Source organism: Trichosurus vulpecula, chromosome 3, assembly GCF_011100635.1.
Source record: "Trichosurus vulpecula isolate mTriVul1 chromosome 3, mTriVul1.pri, whole genome shotgun sequence".
Classification (NCBI taxonomy): Eukaryota; Metazoa; Chordata; class Mammalia; order Diprotodontia; family Phalangeridae; genus Trichosurus; species Trichosurus vulpecula.
Window position 1 is genome coordinate 250,559,994 of NC_050575.1, and position 24,450 is coordinate 250,584,443.

At 37.4% G+C, this 24,450-nt stretch overlaps 2 protein-coding genes across 2 annotated transcripts in view; both read left to right on the plus strand.

The window, feature by feature from the left end:
- MYOM2 (myomesin 2) overlaps nt 1–24,450 on the plus strand; it is a 157,457-nt gene that overhangs the window by 42,743 nt on the left and 90,264 nt on the right. The window contains exons 9-11 of the mRNA XM_036748309.1: nt 1,082–1,246; nt 9,424–9,585; nt 14,924–15,065. Coding sequence (XP_036604204.1) covers nt 1,082–1,246; nt 9,424–9,585; nt 14,924–15,065 — 469 coding nt within the window. The remainder of the gene's footprint in view (nt 1–1,081; nt 1,247–9,423; nt 9,586–14,923; nt 15,066–24,450) is intronic.
- On the plus strand, nt 21,940–22,299 carry LOC118840926 (40S ribosomal protein S20-like). Its single transcript, XM_036748310.1, has one exon. The coding sequence runs from the start codon at nt 21,940–21,942 to the stop codon at nt 22,297–22,299; it is 360 nt and encodes a 119-aa protein (XP_036604205.1).

The window sequence follows — 24,450 nt, forward strand, 5'->3', positions numbered from 1 at the left end:
TCACCTATAAGCTATGTACAATTTATCCTCTATCTGAAAATGATTGTATTTGCCTACAATGGTTTTTTGACTTTATCCCAATTTCACAGTTTGTATATTACAAACCAAGGGTTTGTATGTGAACAGCCTGAAGTAAAATATCTTGTGCTTCCACAGAATACATCAGTAGCAATTCCATGGAAACCAAAAGATATTCAGTAAAAATTATCCACTGGAGTTGCTATATAGGCTTTGTACACTGTTAATTCTAAATCATATCTGATTGAATTACCAATGTCTTGGCATAGTGGAAGCTTAGTGGACTGGACTTGGAATCGGGCAGACCTGTGTTTAAATATTGCCTCAGGCATTTACTGGTTGTATGACCCTGGGCAACTCACTTAACTTCTCTGTGCCTCAGTTTGCTCATCAATAAAATGATGGGGTTGGACTCAATGGAATTTAAGATCCCTTTTAAATTTTTTTTTCCTATGATCTTTTATATCCTGCTGTAGGTTTTTAGGTTGTCAACTCATAAGCTTTCCTGACATTCATATAATAGTTTTTTGGTTTTCAAAGGCTTGATATACATGTGGAAATGGTGAGTTAGCAAATATTTGAATGTGTCTTAGGGTATCCCCTTGACTATATTCCTAGGCCAAATAAAAATTAATTGATTTGGGGATTATCTTAATTGTGGGGATTATGGAGGGCCCTTAGAATTTCTCTGTTTTCCAAATCCTAAAAACCAAGTCCCAGAGATATTAAATGATTTGCCCAAGGTCATTTAAGTATACAGTGACAGAATCAGATCTCCTGCCTCCCCGTAGTGTTGATTTTCCATGAACTATATCAAACAACCTCTCTTACACTCCTTTCTCTGCTCCCATCCTTTAGAACAGGTAATTGAGGGACAATTGCACCTTTCCCCATTCTTTAGAAGTAGTTGTTTTTGAATACTCTTGTGAAGGTGGTAGGTCATACTTTTAAATAACTAACACTGAAATACAATATTCTAAACTCCATAGCTTATGTCTTTTGCTTTAAAAATCTACCTGGACTGCCTGTCTTTCTTACAAATGCCTCTTATTCATTTTTTCAGTGCCCTTGTCATCTGTAATTCCTTACACCCATTTTGATGTTCAATTTCTGGAGAAGTTTGGGGTCACCTTTAAAAGAGAAGGTGAAACTGTTACTCTCAAGTGCTCTCTGGTGGTTACCCCTGATCTGAAAAGACTCCAACCTCGAGTTGAATGGTACAGAGATAGTAAGTACCTTTACTTCTGTCCTGAAATCTGTGATTTTGTTAGTATGGGCATCTCCTCTAACAACAGATGCCTTCTGGTGGCCAAGCATCTCTGGCTTTAGCTAGGCTGGCTCTCAGATGACGGTCTATTATCAATACCTTTCCAACTTGATAGCACCACATGGTTTTCATTTCTCTGTCATAGTTTTTGAGAGCCCAGTGTCACCTCTACTTTATACTGAGGCATCAGAAGAGGACTTTCCTAAGAACATATTTTTAAAAAGTTGATCATGTGAATCTATAGAAAGGAGATTATCTGGGCAACTTCTCACTTATCTCCAAGTTCTATGCATGAAAATCAAAAGTGATTCATTTGTATTGATTTTTGCAGCACCTTTACTATAACTACTTTTTCAGATAAATATTTGACTACACCATTAGCTGAAGGCAGCCAAAGCTGTGTTGAGTGACTAGATAGAATTTGGCAGCAAGGTAATTGACCTTGAGAGTTATCCAAAGAAATTGTTGACAGGTTAACTTTGGGGACTCTGAATTTAGATGTGTTCCCAGAAAGGAATTTCTATTGCTACTTAAGAAGAATATCTACCTGACAGTCGCCTTGAGCCAAAGAGGTGTCAATTGTACTGTTGTTTCCCTTGGCATAGTAGTAGGAAAAGTATCCTTCGCTTGCAGATTTTTGAAGATCAAAACCAATCTGCCACACTCCTGGGTTTTTCCTGAGTTGTTGCTAGATATTTGAAGGAAATATTTACCACTGCCATCATTGTCATTGGGTTTGTACATTCCTCCATTCAAAATACCAGTATTCATTATGTAATACAATGTGCAAAGCATTATTCTAGGGTATGAGCACAATTCCAAATACTTGCTTTATGTACTGGACCTCCTATTTATTTTTTTATTGTTCTTACAGGTAAGTCTTGGTCAGGAAAATCCCTCAACTAGAGCAAGTTGGCACTTGCTCTCTCTGAATAGTCTTAGAGAATTGCTTATAGCACTTTGAATATGTGAGAGGCAGGGCTTGAACCCAGGTCCTCTCAACTTCAATATGGTTCTGATATTTTAATAGTTTAGAAGGAGGAAGGAAGCACTAGAGAGGTCTAGAAAGGGTTCATGGAGTAGGAAACTTTTAAATTGGGTCATAACACTGTAAATTTAGGGCTTGAAGGAAATTTAGAAGTCATATAATCCAACCTTTATGAGAAAATTGAGGAACAGAGAAGTTAAATTACTTGGCAAATGCCATATAAGTATTAAATGGAGAAATCAAGTTTTAATCCCAGATTTTAGGATTCCAAATTCAGTGCTATCTCCACTGCACCAGAGGTAATATTTTATTTAGTGGAGAGGAGGGGTGTTAAAAGAAAATCTTTGTTTGGTCCTTGTCCTCAGTAATGAAGTAAACCCAGGAAGAGAAAATTTAAAGGAGTTTATTGTAGCACTGAGAGCAGTTAGGTGGTATAGTGGATAGAATGTCAGGTCTGAAGTCAGGAACTTATCTTCATGAGTTCAAATCTGGCCTCAGATACTTACTAGCTATGTGACCCTGGGTAAGTCACTTAACTCTGTTTGTCTCAATTCCTCATCTGTAAAATGATCTGGAAAGGAAATGGTAAACCACTCCAGTATCTTTGCCAAGGAGAACCCAAATGGGGTCACACAGAGTCAGACACAGCTGAAATGATTGAACAATAACCATGAAAATTGCAACACCCAAGGCAAAAGTGAATTGAATGGGGCCAGGCCACAATTTCAACATCTACCCGGCCCCTTTCTCCTATCCCCCTACCCCTTTATAGACAACTTTACAAATTAAGAGCAAGACAATCCCGATAGGTACCTGTTTCCAAAAGGGGATGGGCCATTGCTCTCTCTGCTACTCCCTCATTGCCATGCATCATAGGAAAATGAGATTAGAGATAAGAGGGATGGGATGGGAGCCCATGTGGCTATGTGCATATTAGCAGGTTATACAAAGGACAAGGGGATGGGATCAAAGTACATTTGGCCTCACTCAACAGACCGGTTGACGCCTGAAGACAAGACTGGAAACAATGGAGTCATGCGGACTAACTGAGCACAGATCTCAATATGGGGAGGATTTTTCCAGAAAGGAGGAATAGTATAAGCCATGGAAAGGAGACACAAAAGTGCAAGTGTTTAGGATGCCTTAACTAGATGAGATTTCTTGTTAGGATAGTCATAAACATGACACTAATCCCATACTAATTATACAAGTTTGCTTGCGGGAGGGGAAAATCCTCTTGGATCTCTAGCATAATTTGAAATTTGATGAGTGTTACAGGAGTGGAGAAAATGCATAATTTACTGAAATGGAATTTGGACAGGAAAAATCACCATAATACCTAAAAATGATACTGATATCAACCTTTGAAATTTCACCTTTAGGTGGAGAGTGCCTGGATTTCAGATTCCAAGAAACTTTAATTAACCTTGATCAATTTGAGTAGAATATGATTATAGGAAAATTTACTGAATTTATGTTCTACTTTCAGTCATATTCTTGTGATATTTGAATGTGATTTGGCCATAAAAGCTGCCCATCATAACCTGTCATAATCAGATCTTTTAGATATTGCTGTTTAAATGCAAAGCTATAAGGACAATTGTCTATGGTTTGTTCCTAGTCATTAAAATGCAAGAGGATATTTTTACTATTTAAAATTAATAAGCTGCAAGCCACTTGATGGAAAGTAAGCCCCAGAGGCAATGTCAGTCAGTTGAGTGAAATCCTTTAAAAAAGTATGGAGAAATGGACTATGCAAATTGGAAATCTGATATTAAAGACACAATTTAAAATGGATCAATCCTCTGAGGCTATCATACTAAAGCAGTCACATAAAAAAATTCCAACAAACTGAGTATTTACAATAAAACCACTCTTTTTGGTGGATTCAAAGTCACTTTGGATATTACTTCTGCTGCCGATGTTGTAATAATGAAACCATTACAGTCCACAGATCAAGGCCTCGAGTCATAGTTCTGGTTTTAAAAACCTTAAAAACTCTGGCTTCTTAAAAAAACTCAGTGCCAATGATGAGCCATGAACTGGTCCTACTTTAGTGTGAACATTGGCTGCAAATTTTAATGATGAAAAAAAAAAGTCTTGTCCTTTAGTATAAATGAGTAACTGCCATTAGCAGGGAAAAAAAAAAATCCAGGATTTTTTTTTTGTATTGACAACCATCACAGAAACATGGATCATTTGCAAATCATTTACAATGTCCATTTCCTCATGATGTTCAGCTATGACCTCCCAAATCAGGTTTTCTTGTGCTTAATCTTTAGTAGGTATTAAAGAAATATATGCTGAATTGAATGGAGAGGTCCACTATTTACATACATGTGGAATTGTGTACTTATGTATTGTAGCGAGCTTGAAGACATTTATAAAAGTGAGATAGTCTCTGATAAATATCAGGTACTCCAGGGGAAGTTAGGGTTGTTGTAAGTAAAGTACTTTTGTAAACATTAGTGTTTTTTTTTAACACTCCCTCAGGGTTTACTCTCCCAATTTCCATTTGTTCTAACAGCCTGGTTTTCTAGAAGGCAATGATTGCTTCTCCTCTCAAAGTTCTCGGGGTAATCCTGAGGGACTAGGTTTATTTTTATAGCTCTTTTGATCACAAGTCCCTATCTGATCTTTTACCCATTGATTACCAGCTAGCATGACCTAATTAGCTCTTAGAAAGGGCTATTTTCTGAGGTGCTATATTAAGAAGTTTGTACAAGACATCTTCACTTCAAAATGGTGGCATGCCCATAAGTAAACAGAGTCCAGGGAGAAATGAGCTCACGCTTAAAGATCTCATGTGGTCAGAGACTGAAACACAGTTTCTGGTAATGGAAATCCTTGTCTCCCTTCATAGAAGATTTAGGAAATTCCCCGAAGGATTATTCTTTTCTGGGCTCTGTAGGTTGATGCCTCTGTAGAGTCCATAGCTCCAATTCAATCTGCCCTGAAGAAATCAAGCTCTCAGAAAGCACCCTTTCCTTAGTGTTTCTAGTTTGTCCTTTTTCAGCTCCTGGCCGAAAATATTGTTTGCTCTTGGATAACATATTCTATATGTGGGGATGACACTTCCTCTGGCCTTATTCCCCACGTCTCCAAGCTACCCTTTCATTAAGGTGCAGAGCTGTCTCCTCAAAATACTTGGTAACTTTCTCAGCTCACTGCTGGAATCACTTATTTGATATGCATAGGCCTGAGGTTGTCTGATTCTTTAAGCCAATGCCAATTCATTGACTGGGTATCCTCCGATTTCATCTATTAGCTCAAAGTATTTCACTTCTCCCAAATTAATTAAGGACTTGTTTGCACCTAGTTACACCTTAGATTGATTCTGTAACACAAAGAAGCATTCTAACCAGATAAATATATCAAGGTGTAGAGTTTATACTGGTGATTATTTTCCTGAGAGTCATGAGAACTGGGTGAATCTAGCCCACGCTCAAAATGAATCATGTCAATCTTTGTAGCTATGGTTGTATGGAAATAGGCAATTCACTTGGAGAATCTCAAAGTTGCTAAAGTCACAGGATTATAGATGTCTAGTTAGAAGAGACTTTAAATGTCAGCTAGTAGAACCCCTCAGGTTATAGATGCAGAAATTGAGGCTTTGAGAGACTGAAGTGACTTGTCCCAGGTCATAATTGTCAGGGTCCTGTTTTGAACCTGGGTCCTCAGACTCCAAGTCTAGTTCTCAGTCCTCTGAACCACACAGCTTATCCTAAAATGTGTTCCTTTATTAGACTGCAAACCTGCAGGGAGCTAGAACTAAGGAATTTTCTTTCTTTATGTCTCTTCTCAGTAACTAGTATTGTTTTTTGAAGGGAAAAATCTGTTGATTGGAGAAGTGCTTAAATATCCAGGTAACTTATACACAGCTAGTGAAGAAAGATTATAGTATTGTTTGGTGGTTGAATTAATGAAAGAAAGTCATACATTTGAAAGGAATGCAAAAGAATGTTCTTTTCCCCAAATTATCATTATCTTTCCTTAAGTCTAGGATCATTTGAGCCTAGAGGGACAATTATTCTCCTTCCCTCTAATGAATGGAAATGTTCAGGTATACCATGCTCAGGTATACATACACACATGGATATGTATATATGTATACAAACACATATATATTTCCTCCCCATGGTTGTCAGGGTCTTAGATCTGGAAGCGACCTAAGATACCATCTAGTCCAGGGGTAGGGAACCTGTGGCCTTCTAGGTCCTTAAGTGTAGCCTTTTGACTGAATCCAAGTTTTACAAAACAAGTTCTTTTATTTAGGGAATTTGTTCGGTGAAGTTTGGATTCAGTCAAAGGACCTCACCTGAGCGCCTAGAGGGCCACATGTGGCCAAAAGACTGCAGGTTCCCCACCCCTGACACTAGTCCAACCCTCTCATTTTATAGATGAGGAAATTGAGGTCTGGTTACATGACTTTGCTAAGATTAAACACTTTCATTTCAGATTACAGCAGTGGCAATACTTTCAATAGAAGAAAATGACTGATTCCCCCACAAGGCATCCTTTTCTGCCCTGCCTCCCCGCCCCCTCCCCCCCCCCCACCCCAGTCTTGTCTCCTTGGGCCTATATACATTTAACTACCTGACATTGTATGGAAAATTTCTTAGTAGACGCTTGACTTCTGGAAGCAAAGATCTACGTGTAGTAGAAAACATTATACTCATTAGCCTCATAACTCCTGGAAGTTACCACAAGCAGCATCAGGACCAGGGGTAATGAATAGGAAAAGCCTATCTTCTGTGTGACCTGCTTTGAAGCTAGCTTGAGTTACATCAGGTTTAAGGGAAAGCTTACCTTATTATATCAATATATGTATGGACTTGTCATCAAGAAGACCTACAGTCAAATATTACTGTAGATACTTAGCAATTTTGGCTATTAAAATTACGATCTCTAGATTGGCTCTTTAGTACTAATTTAAAACAATGATACCTTAAAAATGATCATAGGACTTAAAGCCCAAATGAACATTTGAGATCGCCGAGTCCAAATCTCTCATTTTATAGATGAGGAAGTGGAAACCTAGAGATAGAATGATTTGCCCCAGATTACACAAGCCAGTAATCTCTCTGATAAAACATGCCGCCTCTCACAAATGTTAATTCAAAACCATCCAATTAAACAAACATTCATTATTAATAATCAGATAAGATAATATCTTAAAGTGATTGGCACACTGCCTGGCACATGGTAAGTGCTATGTAAATGTTTAGCAATATTATTGTTGGTATCAGCTACGATGGACAAGGTTCTGAGCTCAGGGATTGAAATGGCAAAGGGAGTACAACAAATATGAGTCATGCTCTCAACTTCTGATATAGTGAGGAAATGATACATACACACATAGACATAGACATACATATGTGCATGCGTGCATATAACTTGTACACAATACACATGTGTATTTGTGTATATACACTTTATGTATATTGTGTGTATACACATAATATACATCTACATACACATCTACACGCATACACATGTATGTGATGCTATAAGGCAGTGTCAGAGGCAGCTAGGTAGCTGAATGAATAAAGCACTGGGCCTGGAGCCAGGAAGACCTGAGTTTAAATCTGCCTTCAGACTCTTATTAGAGTGTGACCCTGGGCAAGTCACTTACCCTCTGTTTGCCTTAATCCACTGGAGAAGGAAATGGCAAACCACTCCAATATTTTTACCAAAAAATATCATGGGCAGTATTGGCAGGCTGTGGTCCACAGGATGAGAAAGAATCGGGCATGACTGAATGACTCAACATTAACACAAAGCGATGTATGATTCAATGGAATGAGTGGCACAGACATGAAGGGCTATGAATTCATAAGAGAGACATATCACTGTGTTTGCAGTGGTCAAGGAAGATTTCATGGAAGATGGAAATGGAGAGAGGTGGGAATATGCAAATGCTGTCAGCTAAGGTTAGAAGGTAGTCATGTTCAGAGGATACACTTGGACTGTCCTGTGTGACAGAACCTTATGTGTTTTTCCAAGGTGAAAAATGGAACAAAGTCAGCAAACTAGGTTGGGAGGACTTTGAATCTTACAGTGTATATATATATATGCATATATATAAAACATACATATTATATATGTACATATACATACATACATACATATATGTGTACGTATATATTCCAGCAATCATTTACCCCTCAAAAGAAGTCATTTTAGACCTAGGAAAAACCTATTAAATACTGGAATTGGAGGGTAAAGATAATACATGTGATAGACCTACTATATTTAACAGACAAAAAAGGAAATAGTCCAAGCTCTCAAGGAAAATATATAATATATATACATATATTCTTTGCTGCATGTGTGTATGTATGTTTATATACACAACTCTGTGTATGTGTTTAAATAACAATGATATATGGAGATATATTTTTTATTTCATAATTCTAGATTTTTGATTTTATCTGTGTGAAGAACTCCCATTGCTACCAATTCCCAACATATCTTGTCAACTCCTCTGTAACTTCTAGTTTTAGAGAATTGCTTGTGGTACCAAGAGGTTTTGTGGTTTAATCATGTTACATAGCTAGCACAGGTCAAAAGTAGGATTTTGAACCCAGGTTTCCCTGACTCCAAAGCTGGTGCTTAATCTACTATGCTATATTTCCTCTCATGGTACAGCATATCATACCACAAATTTCAGGTACACACTAAAAGAATTCCTGGCTTCTTTTCTTCAGGGTGATGATATTTCTGTGTTTTGGAAGGTGGTTTTTTTGAGCAATATGACATTGTGTTTCTATTTCCTTCATTTCTGTAATGATGCTATTATTCATTAAAAATGATATATTATGGTAGCTCTACTTACAAGTGATTCTCTATAACCTTTTGAATATCGTTTCCATGGTGTATTCCTTTAACCTGGCAATGGATTTGGATAAGCCTGCATGTTACATCAATGTATTTGTTATAATATTAATAAAGACTCTTCTTGAAGTTTTAAATCATAGGAAAGAGAAAATGAGAAAGCAGCCCCTTCTAAACTTAAAATATTAATTTAGCAGAATTGATAGTTTGCTGCTTAAGTGCTTTTTTTGTTTGGGGGAATTTGAAAACTGGGAAGAGAAGCAAATATTCGCAAATAGCCTGATGTCAATCTGAAATCTGAATGTTTTTCCAGGTGTATTGCTGAAAGAATCTAAGTGGACAAAAATGTTCTTTGGAGAAGGACAGGCCTCGCTGTCATTTGGCCACCTGAATAAGGATGATGAAGGCCTTTATACTTTAAGGATCATTTCAAGAGGCGGAGTGACTGATCACAGTGCTTTTATGTTTGTGAGAGGTATTGCTTTTATTGCCTTACTTTTATCTTAGCTTCATGGATCTGCACTTACTAGACACTAGGGTTTCTTAACCTTTTTTTCTGTTATGGACCTTTTAGGCAGTCTGGCAAAACCTATGGACCTCTTCTCAGGATAATGTTTTTAATGTGTAAAATAAAACACATAGAGTTACAAAGGAAGCTAATTATATTGAAATATACTTGTCATAACATTAAAAAAAAGTTTCTAGGCCCCAGGTTAAAGGACATTGCTTCCTCTGCACCTTCTTATCCTGATGGATTCCTGTCCACACTTCCCCCTTAATTTCCCATGAAACATTTTCCCACTACTCTACAGGCAGATCTCTGGTTCTTTGAATATTTCTTGGGTACTAGTGCATCACTGGAACTTACCCTTATTTTCTCTCACTCAAAATATGTGAGGAAGATAATGGTACTGCCCAAAAAGGCTCACTTGATAACTGAAAGTGAAAAGAAAATTTTTGGAGAAAAATTATATTGAGCCCAAAGCATGAAATGTTCATTATTATTTTTATACTTTAGAGACTAGGTCTAATGGCCACAGTGTTAAAGAACACAGTAAATGATATTCTAACCTGGTAGTTCTCCTTGCCAAGGAACTATTTCTTGGGAACACCAAGCTACAAAAGATATGTTTTGTCACCTTCTGCCATAAGTAGATTACTTTCTAAAAACAATGGTTAACCGTAATCATAGCATTGTAGTAGAGAATTTGGATATTTTGAAGTATGGACTATTAATTACAGGATGTGTGTGTATGTATGCTTTGTCTGTATGCTTCCTACTTTATTTTTAAAAATAGACTTTATTGATGTCTTCTTTTTTAATGTCATTTACATTTCCCTCTGTATTGGTCTCCTTTCTCTTGCTCCCAGAAAGCAAATTAACAAAACCAATCAACACAGTGAAAAAATATCTGCTGTTTATATACAATATCCTATACCTCTGCAAAAGTGTATGAGAGTGAGGGCTGAGGCATCTTTTCACATCTCTTTTTTGTCCTAACTTACTTTTGCCTAAATAATTGGGAAAATATAGCCAATGAAGGAAGAGGATTCAGTTAGTCATTAGTATAATTTTCAGTTATTTTTCCCAAATCCTATAACTTGAAATATGTCCCAATCCCAAGTTTTCCCCTTGTACACTATCAAATGGTACCCTGGTGTACTGTAAGAATCCATGTGCCTCTTCTTCAATTGAGTCTTATGTCAGGATTGTAATGGCAAGCAAAGTGAGACTTTTCACTGTTTTTTCTTTTGGAATGCTTCTCAGCACTAAGGCAATGAAGTGCCTTTGATTGAGTCTTGCCTTTGTCTCAATCAAGAGTCTTTGATTGAATCTAGAGTCTTTGATGACTTTCTTAAGTGCCAAGAAAGCCTAAGTCACATGAGTTTGAGGCACATGGTTGTGACACCCTCTGATCCTGAGGAAGTGTATATATACTCTGAGGTTAGCATTTTGCTTCTGGGGCTCACTCATTGGAGGAGTGTTCATGTGACTTGGCCAGACAAGAGTCTGGGCAGCCATTAAGGATCTCTGCCCCAGCTTTGAAAACCCAGATTTTGGTGCTTCTCTCTCTTGTAACTATGTATGTATCGCTATGGGCAGACAGAAGCCCTGTCTGCAAATTTGTGTTATTTTCTCAGTTTACATAATTTCTGTTTCTAATTTCTGTTTATGTTTTCTCTGAAGTTCAGGGTGCTGACTTTTTCCCCTGAACTAAGTGAATGCTATATGTATGTTTAATTAAAGTGAAATTGTAAACCCCTTAAAGTTGCTTTCCTTAGAAAAGCATATCAAAGAACCTGTGCTAGCAGACCTCCTGTGTGCTGGTGTTGTTGGTCTTACACCTCCACAGCAACTGCTAGTAACATTGGTGTTACAAGGGTGAATATAACTCATTACTCTTTATCTATAACCCACCGAAACATCATTGACTCATCTTTAAAATAGGGACAATAATAGTCATCCTGTCTACCTCACATGGTTGTTGTGAGCAAAAGGTTTTTTATAAACATTAGAGCCCTATGGGAATGCTAGTTCTTATTATTATCATCTCTTTTTTCTTTTTGGATGGACCTATGATTTCATTTGTGTAGTGAAATCCTCATGAGAAAACTCTTTCCAATACATATAAGTACCTGCTGTTCTATGAGTCTTAAAGAGGTTCCTGGGGTATTGACTTGGCCAAGGTCATACAGAAAGTATATGTCAGAGGGGACTTGTCCCCAAGTCTTCCTGAAGACCTAGCTCTCTATCCACTAAGCTATGATGTCTCATCACCATTTTCATCCCTTTCCTGCTTAAATGGTGAAGCCCTTCAACATTTCCTTCAAAATACTTCCCTCCCATTACACTTCTGTCTGAATATAATGTAAATTAAAATATTTGTGACATGCTTACACTGTGCAAGGCTCTGTGCTGGATTGGAGATTCGAAAATGAAAGTAAAATAGTCTTTGTTTTCAAGGAGTTTATATTGGGGAAGGGAATAGATACACAGATAAATAAATAGAAGGCAAATTGAAAAGGCCAGAGCTCTAAAAATTGGAGACTAGGACAATCTTTGGATAGAAAGTAATATCTGAGCTGAGGTTGGAGGGAAGCTAAGGATTTTAAGACACCTGGGTGAGGAGGGAGGGCATTCCAGGCATGTGGGATAGTCTAGGATAAGACATGGAGGAAAGAAATGGAATGTTCTATTCAGGGAACAGCTAGCAGGTCAGGTTGATTAGGATGGAGAGTGGATAAAAGGGAATGAGACAAACTAAGTCTACAAAAATAGATTGGATGAGAGGAAACTAACTACCAACACAGTCCAAGTAGCATTCTATGAAAACTCAGAATAATAGGGCATGGCTGTGAGTATCTCATGCAAGCTCCTCCTCTACATGCCATCATCCCTCCCTGTGTCCCCTGTTACATGCACCCTCCAAACTACCAAACATATAAAGTTGTAGAATATTTTTTACTTAAAGAAGGTCAGCCACAGCTGAGTGTCAGGCAATTGTCCCTGAGGTTTTCTTTGCTTTTTAACAGATCTGTGCTCTAGGTATGTTTCTCTTTTTTTAATCTCTAGATCCTGCCAGGCCTCTGGGGCCCTCAGATTTGCCCAGCACTTTTGCCCTAGGTATCAACCAATGTCCCTTTCCCCTGGATTTTTAGGAATGGAAGAGGCCTCAGAGATAATCTAATGCAAGCCCTTCATTTTATAGATAAGAAAACTGAGACTCTGAGAGGTGAAAGGTTGACACAGCTTGAATGGATCTTATGGTTCTAAATCTATTCTTTTTACCACCTCACATTCTCTATCCCCTTGTCTGGTTGAGGTGCAGTTGTGTCTACAGACACACACAGGGATATTTGTACATTCTCTCTTGGAGAGAAAAGGAGAGTGAGATCTGAGCAACACAATGTCGTATCTGCTTCAAATTCATTTGGAAGAGTGAGGCCTTAGCAAACTGTTGGGTTTATATGGTTAGGAGAGTTCAGCCTCATATCTCTGTAAGGTTCCTTTAACACGTAGAACTGCCTGATAGACATTCAGGGTTTTCTCTTTTGGGATAACAGGTAAGTAGAGGAAGAGAGGAGAAAAGACCTTTATATACCTACCAACCTCCGCAAATCCTCCCTACCTCCTCACCTCACTCCTTATGTCCCCACCCTAACTCCAGATTCCTAGGATTTCATGTGCCTTTCTTTACAGTAGCCTCTGAGATGAGGCTGTCTATACTCTTTCTCCTCCTCCTCTAGTATTTATATAGTGCTGTAATGTTTGCAAAGTCCTTTTTATATATCATAATCTCATTTGATCCTCCCAATATTTTTGGGATGTAGGTGCTCTTATCCTCATCTTACAGATGAGATAACTGAGGCAGACAGAAGTTAATCTACTTGCCCAAGGTCATGTGACTAGTGAGCATCTGAGGTTGGATTTAACCTCTGCTCTTCCTCAGTTCCAGTGCTCTATCCACTGTGCCTCTTAGCTACCCCCATAGCGTCTTCATCAATGTGCAACAACAATAGTAGGATTAGGCTATTTTACCTTTTATATGAGCATCGAGAACATAGCATAAGGGAAGAAACTCATTAGCAATAAATGGCTTTAGTTTGAACAAAACAGGAGAATATAAACTTGTAACATCAACGTTAGGCAATTTTACTGACTGGCTAGGTAGACATCAAAATGTACCTTCCATTTTGTGCACATAGCTGATGGCAAGACTCCCTGCTACCCCCCCAACCCATAAAATGTAATCAATGTGACATAGTTTAAATTGCCTTGCTTATTCAGCACCATCAAGAAGAAGAAAATAATGCAAATATGGGGGAGTGGAACCATTCAGATTATTTTTTTTCCTGTATATTTTAAATGAAAGAGCAAATAGCTGGCTCAACAGTAAGATATTCTAAGCTTTTAATCTGCTGAAGGGAATAGTACAAGAAACTGTATAATGTTTACATGGTTAAGTATGCATAATATAGCCATGGATGTAAGTGTAGAAATACATATTTTAGACTAGACAAGTAAGCACATTTCAGCAAATTAGTACACTAACGTAGACCTGTGGACTTTCAGCAGATTTGGACTTAAAATTTAAAATGAATAAAATTCAAGGCAGAGGGCCATAAAGAGAGAGGAAGTTGGATGAGTGAAAGGCTGGCCAAAACATTGCTCAACATTCCATAAAACATGATCAAACTTAGAATGGTTTAGGGATTTTGAAAGAGAAAAGCATCTGAATGGATTTTTATTATGCTTTGACAAGGCAAACTGTAGCACAAAAAACAACGATTCTCATCACTGCGATTTTATTCTAAATGGAAACAGAAGAAATGGAAATATTACATTTTATGCTTGTGTGATTTTCCACTTTACTTTTTGGGTCAAATGATGAGTGGTCATGGAATTGGGAGTTTGTGGAGAGGATACAAACATTGTGAACTTTACCGACCAAAACTCTGAAATAAGGTCTTAAAATTTTCTCATCAAAGGTTCAGGTTGGTAACTAGGATTTTCATTTTTTTTAGGTGAAATGAGTTTGCTTAAGAGGTAACATTAGAAATTGTGCAGCTGGAATAATTTTTTCCCCTGAAAAATCTTATATGAAATTCTAGAACAAAGGCTATATATGTAATCTTGGGTACTAAATCACAGGCCATTACATTAAAGCAACAGAAGTATTATGCCAGTCTTATTTATTTGTTGTTATTCTAAAACTGTGACTATTAAATTAATGATGTTCTGGAAGATAGTGCCCTAAGTGGGCTACATGGTTACCCTTCTAACTTGACCACTACTTTCCTATCTGTTCCAGATGCTGACCCATTAGTTACAGGGGCCCCAGGAGCCCCCATGGATGTGCATTGCCATGATGCCAATAGAGATTATGTCATTGTGACATGGAAACCACCAAACACCACTAGTGAGAGTCCAGTCATTGGCTATTTTATTGATAGGTGAGTAGACAGCAAATTTTTCTGAGACTAAAATGGCATCCAGAAATTTATCAACAATCTTATGGAGACTACATTAGAATGTTACATCACATTAATTTATTGAGTATATGGTACCCTGTGGTTTTGTTTTGTTTTTTCCCTGTGGAGAACAGCTTTGGTCACTTAACTTCTTTAATAAATTGCATCATCGTGGTCACATTGTTTGTGTATGTAGTAATGGTGTCTGAGGAAATCAGAGAATGTCTCATTTTAACCTTCCCCACTAACATACACCTCCCTCATTCCTCCCAAATCTTCCTAGTTAAGTTTTGTATGTGTATATATATATACATATATATACACACACACACACATACACACACATATATACATATATGTATGTATACTAAAGGTTTAATCCTGTTTTAATGCTACTTGGAGTTAACCCTGGGTTCTCAAAGAGTATGTCATTAGAGCACATACTCTGGTAAGACTTTGAATATGGATCTAATGCTGAAATGTATTTCTGTTTTACAAAGACCAGCCTAGCTAAATACAGAGAGCCTTATAATACCATTTTGGACAGGGTGTGTGTGTGTGTGTGTGTGTGTGTGTGTGTGTATGTGTGTTTGGCCACAGCTGCTTTAGTGTACTTTGCACTAAGTTATAAAGGACTTGCTTTCTGCATTTGTGAAGAGGACAAGGACAAATGAAATTATGTCTCTAAAATACTGAAATATCTATTATAGGTAAAAAGAAAATTGGGGACTTGTTACTAAACTCTTTCCTTTTTTTGAAGGTCCAAAATTCAAGCATAATTACATGTGATAGCTGATTAATGTATTTAAAAGGTTTACACTGTGTTTCTCAACTCTTTTCTTGCTATGTTGAATAATTTCAGTGTTTTTCAAGAGATTTGATAAGGAGTTTATACAAATATTGAACTAATCATTTAGTCCTAGAAAAATTAGCATCTTTTGGACAGTTTTAATATAGGCACAATGGTGTCATGGAAAGAGGGCTGGCTAGGAGTCAGTCAGTAAGCATTTATTAAGTACTTACTATGTGCCAGATACTGCATTAAGCACTGGGGATACAAAAAGAGGCAAGAGATAGTACCTGTTTTCAAGGAGCTCAGAATCTAATGGGGGAGACAACATCCAAACAAGTTTGTACAAAGCAAGCTACATACAGGATAAATACGAAATATTGGAAGGTAAACACTGGAATTAAGAGAGATTGAGAAAGGCTTGATGTAGAAGGTGGGATTTTAGTAGCTTCTTGAAGGAAGCCCAGGAATCCAGGAGGCAGAGAGTAGGGAAAACATTCCAGGCATGGGGGATAGCCAGAGAAAATGCCCAGAGCTGAGAGATGGAGTATCTTGTTTGTAGAACAGCAAGGAGTCCAGTGTCACTGGATCAAAGAGTACCTGGAGGGGTGTGGAATAAGAAGACTTGAACGGTAAGAGAAGGTTAGGTTATAAAGGACTTTGAATGTAAATAGAGGATTTTGTATTTCAACCCGGAGGTGATAAGGAACCCTTAGAGTTTGTTGAGAAGGACAGTAACAGGGTTGAAACTATGCTTTAGGAAAATCACTCTGGTGGTTGAATGGAGGATGGTCTGGAATGGAAAGAGACTTGTAGCATGCAGACCAGACCAACCAGCAGGCTATTACAATAGTTCAGGTATGATGTAGTGAGTGCATGTACTAGGTTAAGTGGCAGTATCAAGGTAGAGAGGGGGAAATATTTGAGAGATGTTGCAAAGGTGAAATCCACAGGCCTTGGCAACAATTTGGATATGAAGAGTGAAAGATAGTGTGGAATCAAGGATAGCGCCTAGGTTATGATCCTCAGTGACTGTAAGGGTGGTGGTACCCTTCACAAAAGTGGGGAAATTTGAAAGGGAGGAGGGTTTTGGGGGAAACATAATAAGTTCAGGTTTAGATATGTTGAGTTTATGGCATCTAGTCAGAGAGTCTTGGTATTGGTCCTGGCTTCGGCCTAAAAAGTGTAATATTGGACAAGTCACAAACTCTTTGAACCACAATTTCCTTTTTTGTTATATATGGTAAGTTTTTTTTTTCCTGACCATCTCACAAGATTTTTGTAGGACTCAACAAAATAAAGATTCTGAAAATATTTGCTAAATTTTAAAGCACAATAGAAAAATATTATTATTGACTTTCTGATAACAAGGGGAAAAGGAATTTCAACAAATCCAATGAACTTATTCTATACTATCCCTGGGAGTCAATGCGCAATCATGTTCAAACACATGGTCTCTCTAATTGCAATCAATGACCCATTTAAAGCAAATAATCTTAGAAGTAGGATTGTAAGAACATTGTTGTCTGAAGTATCAGAAGATAAGTTTCAAATGATAGGTATTTAATGGATCATAGAACTAATACTGGAAGGAATCTTAGATATCATCTTCTCCAGTGCCCTCATATGTTAGGTAAAGGAATGGATGCCCAAGTGGTCAAATTTATAACTTCAATAAATCTGTGTGTTCATCGCTGTGAACACAGACTCCAAAGGTATATACCATCAAAGTTTACTCATTCTGTGCAACTCTCAGCCATGCTCTCCTCAAAATCCTCCACTGGGTATCCACCCAACATGCTAGGGGCTTTCTTTTAGATCTCTTGACATTATATAAATACAAATTAAACAGGTTTTTTTTTGTCGTTGAACTATGCTATTAAACATTTATACCAAACTCATCTCTCTATTGCTCTCTGGACAACCAATAACTCTAATTCTTTGGAGACTATGGTATTCTATAATTTACAGCAATACAACACTGCCAGATAGATAATTGAGCCAACTATAACCAGTAAGTACATCAGTTATTTAGCCTCAGTTGGCCAGCTATTGAATTTTCTACCTTCCAACTTGCTGGTATAGCATCATGACAGGCAGCTAAATCAGGGGTTACCGTTTCTATGAAATAAAATCCTTCACTTCCTCTTTTTGTCTTCTCTATCTCCTTTTCTGCTTTCCCCTCTCAGGCTCCTTTTCTTCATTTTCCTTCTCGTCTCTTTCTTCCTTCACTCTCCCTCTGCTTCCTTTCTTTTTCTTCCTTCTGTTCTTTTTTTCCTCCTTTGTCTCTTCATTTTTGACTTCTCTTTTTTGCCCTCCCTTTTGTCTCTTTTCCGCTTTTTCTACTATACCACTCCCCTCTTCTTCCTGATCTTCCTCTTCTGGAAACTCTAGTATCCTTAACTTTCTACCCTTCCTGCTACTGGGCCACACTCACCTAAGGACCCTGAGAATTTTGAAAGAAACTTGAAGCATATAGGTTCTAGAAGTGTACCATTCTCTTCTAGGAAGGCAGAGTCCAGAAAGTTAGGATGACAGGATGGCAACCATCTTTGACCTCCTCACTGCCACCTCCACTGTTGTCCTGATAGAAATGGTTCTTGAATATATCAGAACTGAAGGCTATTTCTGGCCTGAGATTGAAGGAGGCAGCAAACATCTGTTGGAAAATCTCTACTTTTCTCCCATCCTGAACTAGAGAAAATATACTAATCTTCTCATCCAGGAAATCAGTCTTCCCAGCTTCTGCAGCCTTTATGAAAAAACCTGCCTCAGTAACCATAGTGCAATAGTTACTTCTGATTAGGCCAACCTGTGATGGCACTCTAGAAGATGACAAATGCTCCAATGACTTATTTAAAAATCCACCTCCCTCCTCAACTCTGTCCATGCTCAAGTAACCCTGAAGGACTGAGATCCTTGCATCAACGAACTTAGACATCTCTGAGATTCAAAACCATTTTCTCTACTTTCCATAATCCCAACCACTTGAGTTCCCAGCTGGAAGCCTCCACACCCCCATCAGCAGCAACTTGTCATCAGAGACATCTTTTGTGCTTACCTTGAATTGTTTCAACTCTGAAATGTTACAGTTCTGTAAAACTCAGCTCAAGCATCACTTTCTACATCAAGCCTTTCCTGATAACAACAATTGTTCTTACCTTCCTCTGCAATTATTTTAATTGATTTTTGTATGTACTTAAATATGCATACATCTCTGCAAACAAGTACGAGCTCCTAGGAAACTAGGTGGCATGGTAGATAGAGTGCTGGACATGGAGTCAGAAAGACCTGAATTTGAATCATGCTTCAAATACTTTCTAGCTATGGGATGCTGGGCAATTTGTTTAATCTCTCTCATCCTATTTCCTCAAATGTAAAGCAGAGATAATGAGAGCAACTGCTATACGGGACTGTTGTGCTATTGTGACTAAGATGATCAAATGAGATAATATATAAGCTCTTTGCAAACCTTAAAGCATTATATAAGTACTAGCTAGCTTGAAGACAGATACACTCCACTTTGCACCAAAGTCCTGCCTGCTTTCAGCTCCACTAAACAAGATGTCATACCTAGGGTAAGCTCATTGCTACTAAATTCATCATCATGCTGCTAACTCAAGCCTTTACTGACTCTGCCTCCCTCTGCCTACTCTCCTCTTTTTTTGGAGGACCGGAGGGCAGAATATTAAATTCCTCCCAATGATTTCCTTTATTGAGGGTAGAAACTAAATTTAACTCACTCCGCTGCCCTGCATGGTTTCAACTCTATGAAATCCAGGTACTCCTTGGTGCCCCATTATACTTCCCATCATTTTCTTCCTTCTTTTGTTTGTAGTCTCCTGCTTTAGATTATAAGCTACTTGAAGGCAGGAGTTTGAAAAATTTTATTGTATTTCCAGTGTTTAGCACAATGCCTGGAACATAGTAGGCACTTGATATATGTTTTTTGGATTTGGATACTGTTGCATTTTTTTTGTATCTCTGCTCTGTCTGGTGCTTAGTAAGTACTTAAAGAATGCTTATGGATTGCTAGATTATTTGATTCTGAGTTTAAATAGCTCCCTGTTCTGTAAAAATAGGCCATTCTTTAGAAAATGAATGAATTTTCCTAAAGATGCACAAGAACACATATTTACAAACTTGTTGCTTATATCCTTTCACTTCACTTTTTCAGTTTCTGATGGACATGCTAATTTTGTTAAACATTTGGGGCTCTAATTACAGCCTAATACTTGTAAAAGCCTTGGCAGTTTTTATTTCAGAAGCATTCTGAAAAGCCAGGTGTTATTGTTATACAAAGCAGTTGCTTCGTGATTTTGGATTCTGATAAGAATATCAATTAAGCACCAAAGATTATATGGTATGGTTAAAGTCACACTATATTTAGGAGACGGGAAATTTGTGTTTTAATTCCACTAGCATTGCCCCAAGGTATTGGGCAAGTTTCTCTCTCTAGGCCTCAGTTTCCTCATGTCTAAAATGAAAGAGGAGACATCATGGTACAGTGTAAAGAGCGCTAGATTTGGCCACTTACGAGCTAACACAAGTTGGGCAAGTCATTTAAACCTATCTGGGCCTTGGTATTCTCATATGTAAAATGAAGTGACTGAAATAGATGATACCTAAGGTTCCTTCCAGTTCTAAGCTCTACAATACTAGAGTAGGTGTGTGTGTGTGTGTGTTTGTAAGAGGAAGGGCATTTTATTTTCTAAGTCACTGTAACACTGTTAGTGTTTGCTTTTTATTTGAGGTCTACCCTAGCTGAGTGGAGAGAGGCACATTATAAATAAGCTGACCACTTGGTAATAAATCCTTTGGTAAGGGCAGCCCATGAAATAAAGAAAAATGCAAAATGGGCTTCAACCCTGTGTTTCTACAGTGATGGGAGCAGAATGTCAGAATAACCATTAACTTAACCGTTGGTACTCTAAATGTGAGATATTTGTCCAGTGACTAACAAATAGACATATGACTGGAAGAACTGAATTACATCAATATTGTCATTCTTACTATAAATGAAGCAAAGAGACAAAGGGAAATTGTAGGTAATGGAAAGATTGCTCAGTTTCTCCTTGGGAGTGGAGGGGCAAATAAAGAAGTAGATAAAGTTGGTTTTATTGTGTGTACAGATGCAAAACGGACATGATTTCAAGGTCATATTGTATTGTTGTGGAGAATGAAGGAGAGAAGTTATAAGAAGATATTGATAACATCTTTCAAGTTAAAGTAACATATACTTTGATGCTCAGTGACCTCAATACAAAGATGAAGACAGTGAAAAATGTTAGAAAACAGTTCTGGAGTATGGAATAGGAGTTCCAGAAAACTTGTAGGTTACACAGAAGCCTCACATTTATGCATCATAAATATTTTTTTTGAGAAAAGAATAGAAAGATTATGGATGTGGTGAGCACCAAATAATATTTTACAAATTGAAACATCATATTTTATAACCAGGAAATAACACACCACTAATGTGGGAGTCGCTTCTGAATCAGCCTTTTTTATACCGACTACCAATTTGTTTGAACAAAGATAAAGAGTATCACAAAGCCAAGAAGAAAAAAAATCAAATGAGAAAAAGTCATTTAATTAAAATAATGCTGATGTAACCTATTTAAAGTTTTTGCTGACATTTAAAAATGGAAAATGGATAGAGAAAATGACATTAACACCAATTAAAACCACATTATAAAGAACTTTAACTGATATAAGTCAATTACACTAATGAGGAGACCAAAAGAACCTGCCTTAGTCATCTAATACCTGACTTCTTGAATGAAGAGATATGGAAGCTAAAAGCAACATTAAGTTGGAATATAATGTTGTCTTAAAATGTTGCAAAGATGGAGGGGAGAAGATTATGAGCAATATTGCCTCATAAAAGAAAGAGAGGTGATGGAAAGGGGAAAAATAGTTTAAAAGAAGTTTGACCAGAGCTCTTTGGTGAAGGTATCGCCACTGCAGCCACGTGGAGTTGGCAGTCTTTGCTTCTCCTCCTCCTGACTCACCGCTGTTCGCTCTCACTGAGGAGTAAGTTGGTCAGGAAGCCACCCCACTGCCATGGCATTCAAAGACACTGGCAAGACCCTTGTGGAGCCTGAAGTGACCATTCACCGGATCCGGATCACCCTCACCAGCCACAATGTGAAATCACTTGAGACAGTGTGTGCTGACCTAGTTAGAGGAGCCAAAGAAAAGAACTTGAAAGTGAAGGGACCTGTTCAAATGCCTACTAACACCCTTCGGGTCACAACTAGAGAAACTCCTTGCGGTGAAGGTTCAAAGACTTGGGATTGTTTCCAGATGAGAATCCACAAATGCCTTATTGATTTGCATGGTCCTTCTGAAATTGTTAAACAGATCACTTCTATCAGCAGTGAACCAGGTGAAGAAGTTGAAGTCACCGTTGCAGATGCCTAACCAATCATCTCTTTTAATAAATTGATTGCAACTATTAAAAAAAAGAGTTTGGCCAGAGACCCAACTAAGCAAGATCAACCAGAGGGAATTTAAGGATGAAACTGGAAAGAGGACAAACAGGAAAAATTGGAAAAAAAATTTGTGCATATTTTAATAACAAACTCAGTGTATGTAGAGAAAGCAGAAGTGACATTGAAGAAAACCCAAGGTTGAGAAAAGAAACTGGGCAAGACCAAGTATATACAGAGGAGATTCATCTTGGATGCACCACAATTTTAGGCAATGAAAGGATTGCATTTCATGATATCTGAAGGATAAAAAGGTATCAGAAACATGGAAAAAATCTTTAACATTATTATTACAAAAAGAAGACATCCAAGAGAACATAAATAACTATTCACATTCATCTATCTATATCTATTAATTTTATAAGAATAATCTAAATATGCATCAAAAGTATATTTGATAAGAGAACAGGTTTCTTTTTGTACTTAATAGTATTCTATTTTTTTTCAATTACATGTAAAATAGGTTTTTTTGGTAAGATTTTGAGTTCCAAATTTTCCTCATTCCTTTTCTTCTTACTCCTCTCCCCAAGACAATAAGCAATCTGATATAGGCTATACATTTGCAATCATATTCCCATATTAGTCATGTTGTGAAAGAAGAATCAGAACAGCAGGGAAGAACCACAAGAAAAAAAAACCAAGAAACAAAAAAGTGAAAATAGTATGCTTCGGTCTTGAATTCAGATTCCATGGTTTTTTCTCTCAATGTGGAAATAGCATTTTCTATCCTGTGTCTTTTGGAATTGTCTCAGATCATTGTATTGTGGAGAAGAGCTAAGTCTATCAAAGTTGGTCATCTCATGATGTTCCTATTACTGTGTACAGTGTTCTGGTTCTGCTCACTTCACTCAGTATCAGTTCATGTAAGTCTTTCCAGGTTTTGCTGAAATCCACCTGCTATATTTCTTATAGAACAATAGTATTCCATTACATTCCTATACCACAATTTGTTCAGCCATTCCCCAATTGATAGGCATCCCTTTAATTTCCAATTCTCTGCCACTACAAAAAGAGCTGCTATAAATATTTTTGTACATGTAGCTTCTTTTCCCTTTTTGTGATCTCAAAGAACAGTTTTTTAAAAATGTGATACTTTAAAACTGACTGCATTTTACCTATTATATGATTGACTGAAGGATGTGGAGAATGCAAGTACATTTAGTGTGCTGTTTATCTACTGCAAAAAAGCATTTGATTCAATACAGAAGAATGCCCCTTGAAAGCTTTGCTCCAACAATCTGTCTGTCATGCATATGCCAAAATTTTATAAGATTCCCTGAAAGATATAAAAATAAAGATAACATAATTTGATGGCCTTCTGATAAAGTGAGACATAAAACAGGGAGGCCAGTCCTCACCAAAGATATTCTCCATTGTCAAAGAGAAGATCCAGCAAAGAGTTTTAATTAAAAAGAAGTACCTTGTACTGCCTAGATAGTGAGGTCCTAAAAGAACTCCTGTTCCTAATGACATTGGGCCTATGGAATCAAATTTTGGAATACTACACATCCTCCTAAATTATATTCATGTTTGTTCAAAAGAGTTTGGCATGTGTGTGAACATATGCATGTACGCATATATGTGAACAACATTCATACACACATACTGCAAATGGTCAATAGTTGGCCCTAGAATTACATAGGAGGAGTAAAGTTGGCTGTATTTCTTTTGGAAAGTCCTGAAGTTCTTTTAGTGATCTCAAACTTCTCTTTGAAACAGTCATCTGTCTTTTTGACATCAGTGTTTTTGTATCTGGCTTTAAGTTATGGAATGCTGTACTCTGAAGAATTAAAGTTGAGGATCACCCAAATAGCAATGGCAAGGTCTTGGGGTGGCTATGAACAGGATGTAAAACATTAAGAGCAAGGAATTATAAAGAAGTTATATAAATGGCCTAATGAAATAAATGGCTAATTGAAGAATGGATAATTTAAAAAAATATGAGCCTGTCACATGGCGACAGCAAGGGCTAATTGACGAATAGTCACATAGATGTTGCCTTAGCGCTATCATATGTCAAGATAGAGAGGAAGTTGCATTCCATATCTTTGCAGAGGGTAGCCATATTAATGAGATCACAAAT

Coding starts and splice junctions, on each gene's coding strand:
- LOC118840926 (XM_036748310.1), top strand. CDS start 21,940: ATGGCATTCAAAGACACTGGCAAGACCCTTGTGGAGCCTGAAGTGACC.